The sequence below is a fragment of the Heterocephalus glaber genome, unplaced genomic scaffold (genome assembly GCF_053883595.1).
Source record: "Heterocephalus glaber isolate CG9 unplaced genomic scaffold, H.glaber_assembly_v1.0 deba00001481, whole genome shotgun sequence".
NCBI lineage: Eukaryota > Metazoa > Chordata > Mammalia > Rodentia > Bathyergidae > Heterocephalus > Heterocephalus glaber.
In genome coordinates this window covers 62,947,275-62,957,304 of record NW_028258317.1, presented here as the reverse complement: position 1 = coordinate 62,957,304, position 10,030 = coordinate 62,947,275, and the positions used below count along the sequence as shown (strand labels likewise).

General features: G+C 41.6%; 1 protein-coding gene across 12 annotated transcripts in view; it reads right to left on the bottom strand.

Moving 5' to 3' along the window:
* Positions 1-2,073: 2,073 nt before the first annotated feature.
* LOC101718976 (transducin-like enhancer protein 4) overlaps positions 2,074-10,030 on the bottom strand; it is a 146,059-nt gene continuing 138,102 nt past the window's right edge. For all 12 annotated transcript variants that reach the window (XM_004862552.4, XM_004862551.4, XM_013078809.3 and 9 more), the window contains 6 exons: positions 9,119-9,368; positions 7,939-8,186; positions 6,228-6,375; positions 5,845-5,995; positions 5,444-5,520; positions 2,074-3,794 (listed from right to left, as the gene is read on the bottom strand). In XM_004862552.4, coding sequence (XP_004862609.1) covers positions 3,687-3,794; positions 5,444-5,520; positions 5,845-5,995; positions 6,228-6,375; positions 7,939-8,186; positions 9,119-9,368 — 982 coding nt within the window. In that variant the 3' untranslated portion in view covers positions 2,074-3,686. The remainder of the gene's footprint in view (positions 3,795-5,443; positions 5,521-5,844; positions 5,996-6,227; positions 6,376-7,938; positions 8,187-9,118; positions 9,369-10,030) is intronic.

The window sequence follows — 10,030 nt, the reverse complement described above, 5'->3', positions numbered from 1 at the left end:
TGGAAGACCATACTTGAAGCAAAAGCTATGGTGAACCCAAAACTGAGTTTAAGCAATGACTTTTTCGTTTTAGAGCTGGGAATTGAATCAATGACCTTTTTCATGCTAAGCACACACCTTATCACTGAGTTACACCCCTGGCCTCTAAGGAATTACTTTTAAAATTACAACATCAAGACTTCTGTAAACATCATAGCAGGCCTCAACACTTACATCTATACATAAAAACATCCCATCTGATAAAACCTTGGCAACAAGAGGAAATAGATGCCCATTTATTTTTAAAAGTTAGGTCTATTTATACATCATCTCAATTTTTTATCTAGTTCAGGCACAAGTTTCTGGGTTATTCTCAAGAGAACTGTGGGTTTTCATAGGCTTAGCCCATCATAGTACACCAAATAGGAATTCTGACCCCTCTGAGGTGGTACTTTCTTCTTCTAGAAGTGTAAACAGACCGTATGTATCATACTTTATGCGCCAGTGTTTTACTCCAATGCTCTTTAAAAAACATCTTAAGGATACACACAAACTGATGAAGGTACACTTTTGCAATAGAAAGAACCTACACTTTATATGCTCACTACCTTCCTAAACCCAATTCTGCACACTCTACTACGAGCCGAGTACGGGGCTGGGGAAGAGTAGGGGGCAGGGTCTCATAGGAGATGGGAAATCGTGCTTTCAGTGGAGGCTACAGTGATGCAGCTATCTGATCCTGGGGATGCCATTTTCTTCTCTTCAAAGCCACCCAGAAGCAATGTCTGTCCATGGTATCAATGCACAAGGCCAGCTCTGCTTCTGTTTCTTGGCCACCACCCCAATTACCTCCTAGGTGCCACAGGTTTTCAGGTGTGTAGAGAAATAAGCCTCCTCTGACTTGCTTTTCTTTCTGGCTTTCTACATCTTGGGAACCATATAGGAATACAAGCTGTGAAAACCTGAGACTGCCATGCGTAGGTGATTAACATATGCAATAGAAGCCAGCCTAGTACTCTGTACATGCAGATATTCAACATTCTCCCTTCTCAAACAAAAACATCGCCGTCCTGCCTACAGACACATCTGTGAAGATGACCAGTTGCCCCTGGACTTTGTAAAATTTTAAACTTCTCAGTGAGGCTTAACAGGTGGATGCCACCTCAGGATAAGGCACACCTCATGGCACTCACGCTGGGAAGCGCTGCTTCCAATCCAAATGGACCACTGCTGGACTCTTACTTACTCAGCACCCAGAGCTGCCATCTCCTATGGCTGACCATTCCAGACCAGTGTGGGGCTCCCATTCCCTCCTTTCTACCTCATAGATCCTCAGATTTCTGAGTTTCAAAAATACAGAATTCTTTTAAGTTCCTCCTGGGCTGAATCTTTGCAAACCCAATGAGCAGCAGCCCAAGCAACTGGTGCTTCTGAGGCCATCAGCGTGTGGTCTGAAAATGTTTTCCAAACCCAAATGGCTGGCCATGGTCTGCAGGACTAACTCTGAAAGCAGTGTTTACCTCACTCATCTTTACGCAATGAGGAAGTGCTCCATACATCTGTGCAGTCGAAGGTAACAGCCATTAGAAACAGCAGGCTCAACATCTGAAATGTACTTGGCGCCACTGCTAAGCTGGATTTTACTAAATTTTAATAAAATTAAGTTTAAACAGCTACAAGTGCCCAGTAGTAACTAAACTGAACAGTGCAGCTCTAAAGGAATAAGGTTTTGAATAATGTGACAATTTTTGGATATCATTTTTTATGAATCAACGTGATAATATACTTTTTTTTTTCAGTACTGGGGATCAAATTCAGAACCTTGCACTTGTGAGGCAGGCGTGGTGCCACTGAGCTAAATCCCCGGCCCTGAGATAGTAAGTTTTTGGTAACAACCTGTTGTTAACTTCTCTTACCTTTTCTAGCTCATCTCGAGTGAATATACAAAATAAAAACAGCAACAAATACAAAACCCACGTTACTTTAACACCAATCTGCCTTGAGTACAACTAGTAATTTTTAATACATGGGAATGGCACAGTCAAGATAATAAACTAAAGGCAGCAAAACAAAGAATTAGAAAAATAAGCATACTAGAAGTTATTCATGTTTAATGCTTAAAGGTCTGAATGCACAAACAATCTACCATTATAGAAGTACTGGTGGTCAATACAATGCATTAGAACTATGTACAATGCACAGTTTAGTATCAAAACCTTTCTACACTGTGGAGTTTTACGAAACTGTTAATGACATCAAACACTAAGCACTTAAGACACCATGTTTTTCTGCTACCACATCAGGGACGGCAATGGACAGTCCATTTCAACTTGCAGCCTCCATCCATTTCTAGTATGAAATTAATTTTCTACGTATACAATAAAGTGTATCTACACGGTTCTTTTGATTTTGATCCATAGCAGCAAAGGCACTGTACATCAGCAGATCCACAGACTTAAAAGATTTTTTTTTAAAGCATTCAAACAAAAAATAATGATAAAAAAAGGAGTCACATATTATAGTTTAACAGCAACAACAACAACATAAAAGATAACACAATGTTTCTGGCACAATGGCACAGCCTGTGTCCACTTCAGGGACATCCAACGAAGACACGGAAAGAACCGGAGGTAAAGAAAGCAAGTCCTCAGCCCAGGAGAGAGTCCGTCCTTTTGTGTTTTCCGGAGGGAGGTCTCTGCAAACCCTCCTCCGCTGTCCTTGTTTTGTGAAAGACTTGACTTGCACAGCAGTAAGAAGTCCTTCCTGTATCTGCGCAGCTCCCAAAGAGCATGCCACAAAATAGCCCATAATTTCTCCGAACAACAAAACTGCCCAAAGATACACATCTCCCTTTGCAAAGAAACATGGCAAAAATATCCAGAAGGGATTAAGTTCTCTCTTTGAGGCCCAATTTAACATGTTCATCTGTCTATAGTACAATTTTAAAAAGGGAATTAAAAACATATTACAAAGACATTTGTCAACAAGTCAAAAAAAGGAAAAAAAATGTTCAATTACTTGTCTCGAATATCATCTAATGCTATAGGTATATTGTTAAAGTTGTCCATACAGACTCAAACGAATATGACTTGGCCTGTAAGGTTCTAATTGTTCAGCCAGATTTCCAAAAATCTTTTAAAATAAGTAAAAAACAGAAACAAAAAACCTAAGAACAACACAGCAACATATTGCTTCCATGTGTAATTATACATTTCACATCTCTATACAGTTAATAGTCTACATTTAGTGACATTTTTAATCAATTATTTTAAATCTTCCTTTCCCCTCCTTTACCAAAAAAAGGGGGGGAAGTGTATCAAATACAACGCACCTTCATTATCAATGCAGGAGCAGACAGCTTTATTTAGTCAGTCATTGTTAGAAAGCCTTCTTTAAACAAAATAAATATATTACAAATATAATACATAATTAAAGATTCCATTCACTGTTAAGTACGCTTATTCCATGTTCTTCCAAATAGAGAGCTGAAGATTTGGTATCACAGGTTCTTAAGGAGTATTCACAATTCAATAGCAAGGAGGAAGTGGGGTTAAGGAAGGGAATTAAACTCCACAACTGCAATGAGTATTTGAAATCCTTAGTTTTAGATGCAGGGGTAGGGAGTGAACAAACAAACAAACAAACAAAAAGATGAGCGCGCAAAGTGCTACAAGGAGAAGGAGTCCAGTTCACATGAAGATTTGTCCTTAATAAATAACTTCATAGACTGTGGCCTTCTTATCTCCAGAGCCAGTGACGATGTATTTGTCATCCACAGAGATGTCACAGCTAAGCACCGACGAGGATTCTTTGGACTAGGAAAGAAACATATAATAAAATGTTAAATTCTAGAGGAAAATCCTATAGAGCTTCGAGGCAGGCCCTGAAGACTTGGAGCAGATGTGAAGCTAACAGGCTCCATGGAGCAAACAGGAGCTGCACTGGGGAGAGGCAGGTGCAGCTTTCCTAAATACGGAAGCAATGGATCGGGCCTTGGGGACGCCCCTCGAGGTGGGCAGAAACACTCTTGTCTCGGGGACACCAGGGAGGGAGGCAAGCCAGCGGCAGGAGCAGCGATGCGGATGAGACAAGCAAGTGCCTATCTCCAGTTCTAGTCTGTTCTCCAGTCAGCGAAGCCAGGCGTTACTGGTACGAAAACCCTTCAGCTTTCATCAGATGGTCGGGATCGAGGTGGAGCTTCAGATCAGCAGACACATCCCTCAACCTGTGTGGGCCTCAGTCTGCCTCAGGGGCAAAGAGGTGAGACATTTCCCCTGTCCCACCGCCGCAGAGGTCACTGAAGTAATGCACAGGAAACAGCACTGGAAATACTGTTATTTTTTGAGATAAAGTAAAAATACCAGTAAAAAGCCTAATGTTCTCAGAGTAAAAATATAATGCAAACTTCCAAGAGGAGAGAGCTTCAACAGTTAGAAAGAGAAATGTACCGAACCTAACTGCTTTGTGTGTGTTTATGCTATAAAGGGTTCAATGTTAACTTTTAATTGTACTGTGCACATTAAAGAGAGAAAAAAAAATTCAGGACTTTAACCATGACCTTAACATGTTTCTCAAACTTTTAAAAAAATTCCAACTTAACTCCAATTTGAGTTCAAAACCCAGTACATATAGAAGATGTAATACTTATATCTAGTACTATAAAAGATGTACTCTAATATTTTATTTCATTTGTTTGAAGAAGTGATGGCCTGGACCATATAAAAAGGTTGTGATCCACAATATAAAAAGGTCCATTGTAACTTATGAGCTTCATGACAGCAACAACCAGTTATTTTTGTCTTACCGCCTATACTGCATGGTATTTTCACTCAGTGTATTTTGGATTCAACTGAATTAATCTACTCCGATGACTTAACAGCCCCTGGTCAAGCAACTACAAATCTCTTATATTATTTCTAAAAAAAGAACATTAGATAACAGTATCCTTAATATAGAAGACTAAAAAAGTGAAATCTTTAACTTGCCTATGAAATTCTCACTGCTATGTGTGTATGTATGCACACATGTGTGCATATACCTTATCTATAATTTGGTCCTTTTACAAATCATTTGATAAAGAAAACAAAGTTCCACTGAGGCCATAGGAAAATAAAATCAATCAAGATTTATTGAATTTTTCTATAATACTCTTCTTTGTGGTTAAAAATGGAACTACTATTGAAGAGAATATTTAAGCAGAATACTTAAGTTTTAAAATACAAAATTTAAAAACACACACATGCATGAAAATTTCACAGAAGACCCAAAACTTCCACCCTGACATGTCAAAAGAAATGAAGACGTGTAGAGAGGGTCCCTAGCTCCAGGCCTCAGGGCTGTGTTGTCCACTGCCCTTCAGGCACCGGCCCCCCTCCGGTGGGAACAACAGAGTCAAACTTCCAGGGCCCTCAAGCAGAGGACACACGGACAGAGTGGGGTTTGGTTACAGTCAGCTCGGTGTTACCTGGAATATGCTGGCCCCGTAAGGTGTCCTCCAGGCATTCAGAAGGTTGTCCTTTCCAGTGCTTACAAACCATTTGCCTACAGGAAGAGGGTTTCAAAAAGGCAACATAAGCATTACCCTGTCAGGTACCAAGATCTGCCTTACAGAGAATCACACTCCTCACAGAAACTCACTCCACTTGTAACAAACAGGAGTTTGCTCACTTCAGTATACCCTCCTGGATTTAGAGTCATTTATACTTATGATATGAATGAAGTACATACCAGAAACCACATGGTATCAGGAAGCAGGCATCAGTGAGGAGTTAATACAATTCTGAAGGACCTGACTTGGACTCCACCAACAAGACAGTAGAAGCAATAGTTTCAGTTGACAGTAAATGAACAAAGGGGCTTGCTTACCACAGTGGGCAAACTTGAGGGACAGCACACAGCTCTCATGAAGATGCAACTGGTATTTGTCTGGCTTGGTGACATGCAACACTTCCACATTACTGTTCTCCATCCCCACTGCAAGCCATTCTCCGGTTGGACAGTAGCCCAGAGAAAAGATCTAGAATTAAAACAGGGGATTGTGGCTATAGATGACAGGCTTTTCTTTTTTTTCAAACCAGGAGGTATTGTGTCTTCTGGGGACGCTATATACATTAAGAAGGAAATCAAGATAACCTGAATTGTACAGGAAGAAACCAAAGTTAAGTGGATGAACTCAAACTAACCCATGGTCAAAAGTGCCATTCTTCTTTTGTGTTTCATCTAGAACATCACAGGCCCGCAGCCCATACCTGTGAGGTGAAGTCGTGCTGCTGCAGCTGCCGCCCCTCACGCAGGTCCCAGGACCTGACGGTGTTGTCCAAGCCGCCCGTCCAGAGCTTGGTGCCGTCGTTAGAAATGTCAATACAGCTGGCTCCGTCTGTGTGGCCCTGGAACTGCCTGAAAATGTCAAAATGGAGGGAATGCCCTTGAAAAGTTAAGCTTATAACTGAACTCAATTTGGAATTCCTTGGCAATCAATTTCAATGCAGGCAGGCTTATCTGTAGATTTCATTTTGGTTTACTATGTTTTCTAATTATTCAAAGTAATACCAAAACATATGCAGGCAATTCTCTGTATCCATAAGTTCTAATTTATGGCTTCAACCACGGATGGAAAATATTCAGAAAAACATCGTACCCAACATGTACAGACTTTTTCCCTTGATGTCAGTCCCTACAGAACAGAGAATAATTACTTACATACCATTTACATTTTCCTAGGTATTATAAGTAATCTATCTAAGGATGATTTAAAGTATACAGGAGGGAGTACATAGGTTATGCATCAATACCATGCCATTTTACATAAGGTACTGAGACATTCTTGGGCTTTGGTATTGTTGGGGCATCCTGAAACCCTGTCTCCACAGATACAAGGTATGAAGGTGTAAAGGAATTGAAGTTTAAGCCACATGATGAATTTCCTGTACTTTATATTTTTAAATGCTTAGAAAGTTCGGCAAATCATTTACACCAAAATGATTGTTAGTGGTGATGGATTAAAAAAAAAATCAACTAAAACTAACAAAAGAAAACACTTATCTATCTGCATATGATCTAGTCAGAGATGATTCTGACACCTGTTCTGGCACTGTGATATGGAAGAGGCTGTGAAGATTATTTTCCCTTCTGCAGAGGACGGGACATCCCTTCTGTGGGGACAGGAGAAGATGTAATGCCAGAGAAAAGCAATCTAAAGGTCATTGGGACAGGAGTTCGAAGCACCTCCGCCTATGAGCCTTACCCCAGAGCAACAAGTGTGACGACTATTTTGTTTCTGAACTGTATACAGAGTTCAGCCCTTCCAAGTCAGAGACAGAGAGTAAAGGCCACTTCTCTTTCCAGACTCACGTTGCCTTCTAGCTAGGATTGACTATAACTTTCTCATACCCTTTAGCTGATGACAACCCTTAGTTGGTGATATCGTAGGTGCAGACAGCATTTCAGGGCTTCCCCCACCAATGGTAAGCTTATACAATCTCATTTCCAGATAAACTCTGGTGTTGGGTCTATCTGTCCTGAAATATGGGACTACAGGTAATCTAAAGCATTTTGGGGTGAGCAGTACTCAAGACAGTCCCTGGGCTGATAGCAAGAGCTAAGGAGCAGTCGTGGTTTATTAGCAAGCAGAGATGGCAAATTATAGATATCTAATGATCTCATGAGGTCACAGGAACCTTATGTAGATTAATTATGTCAAAATAACTTCATTTTAAAAAATCTGAATTAGTGATGCTTAGTACATAAGGCCAAGAAGGAAAAGAAAGCTACTCATTTTATGAAGTACAGTTTAGAAAGACTATTAATTTTGTCGGTAGCATCTTAAAATGGACTGTTGACAATTTTTAGTGAGATAATTATAATCCATCAATTTGGACACCCCCCCACACACATCACTCACAGAGTACTTTAGCATAACGTAGGATTATCGTCTCCTCTAAGTAGATCCTGCTGACCTACCTCACCAGCGTCTGGTTGTGCAGGTCCCACACGGCGATGTTGCCGTCGCTGCAGCAGGAGAAGCAGACCTTGGAGTCAGGGCTGATGGCCAGGGCGTAGCAGGCAGGGGCCGAGGATGTCAGCTCCGCTTTGATGCGCGGGGTCGGAGCCGCCAGGTCCCAAATGGACAAAGTACTGGCTTCCCCTCCAACAATTAGGGTGCGACCATCAGGGAGCAATCTACAGGAGCGGATGTAGTTATCCCTGTTCTGTACAGACAAAACCCATCAAAGGATTACTCATGAGGAAAGGAAAACAGCATTAACAGGAGAGCAGAAATCCATAAAAGTATTGTGTTCCCTCCTGGTTTAATGAGCCATTTATACTTATGACAATGATAAAGTAGATTAATGCTAGAAAATTACATGAAATTAAGGAAGTACTTAAACTTGATCTACAAAATTTAGTACTGAGATATTTAATCTTAATTAGCATCACAATGCACAGCTCTAGATCAAGTATGCGTGTCACACAGATGTTCATGTGCACTCACACAGCTCTTGCAACCTAAAGTGCCCAGGCCTGGAGCCCTGCACACTCAGCGCTGTGGCTAAGGATCCTACTACTGCAGTCATGACGTCCAGAGCTCTGTTCCTTCTACCTGGAACCAGGTTACACAACTAGCGGGCACCGTGCGTTTGATGACGCCGGATCCGAGAGAGGAGAGGCTTAAGTCACGTTAAGTGACAGAAGAATTCCCCCCAGTTCTTGAGATTATAGGAATCTCACAGACATTTGATGACGTCAAAATGACCTCGCCTCCTGATGTACCAACAAATTCTACTGATACACGGCAAGGAGACCAGGCTAAAATGTCCTATGTAACCCAAGGACAAATGTCAACATAAGAGCTAAGAGAATTTCCAGTCTTTGCCACATGAAGTAGAAAATTACTCTCTACGTGTGAAGATTTTTAGGTACGCTTTCATAGAAACCACGTGTAAACTCATTTTAAGTTTTTTTTTAACCCATTTATCATTCAGTTAAACAAGTAATTTGCCTTTTCTCGGGGTCGGGAAACTGTACTGACACTCGTGCCACACATAACCAACTGGAGTGGTACCTTGGGAAGCCAGACGGCAGGACAGCCTCTAAGGGATGACTACGTCCACCCGGCTCCTGTTCACTCCTGCGCACTCACCAGACAGTCCAGCTGAGAGACAGGACTCTTATTGCCAGGGTGGCTGATGTCCCACACCTTAACGCAGCCCTTGCCGCCCGTGTACACGTGTCTCGTGGGGTTGCTGATGGTGACCGCGCACACCACCTCCCCGTGGTTGAGCGTGTTGATCTGGCGAGCGTGTCGGGGGATTCCGGGTCCGATGAGGGCATCGGGGGGGAAGGGGACCGGCTGCATCTGACCGTCTGCACTAACGTGGAAGGAGTATGCTCTAAGGAGAGAAGACAGGAAGAGAAGAAATGTACAAAAGATGTTACTAAATTGCTCAGTGTAACTAGAAAAAAGACATTTTCAGTGCTTCTTGAGTACCTAGTACCCTGGAAATAACACAAGTTTCAAAGTCACACCACTGAATCCACGATCAAATCTCTGGTTGTTCCTGGTTGCTGCGTATCAGTAGTTACTTACCCTCTCTGAACTTTACTTCTGATCTCTAAAAGTGAGAGGATGTACCTAACTCTCAGAAAACTAAGTAAGGTAACTAATGTCAAATACAATGCCTACTCTTTAAGGGGCACTCTATAAACTTGCACTGCCTTCTACTTACAGCGATTCTGAGGGCTGTGATCAGATCTTGCCTAAAGATCAATTTGCTCCAAACAAGTGACTTAACTAACGGAAATCAGGAAGGTAAGAACGTGAAGCTCTCCCAAGCTAAAAATCTTTAGGCATAGATGATGAGATGCCAGATGTGTTAAAAAAAATTAAAGCCCAATTTTAACACTGACTAGACTTGATAATCACAAATCCTAGTGAATCTGAATGGCAAGAGGACACGAAAAGCATCCTCTGTGACGGCCCCAGGACCAACAGTGAGTACCTGTTGGCAGCAACATCTTCAGTTCGTAACCAAGGAAAGCCTTGCAGGTGTGA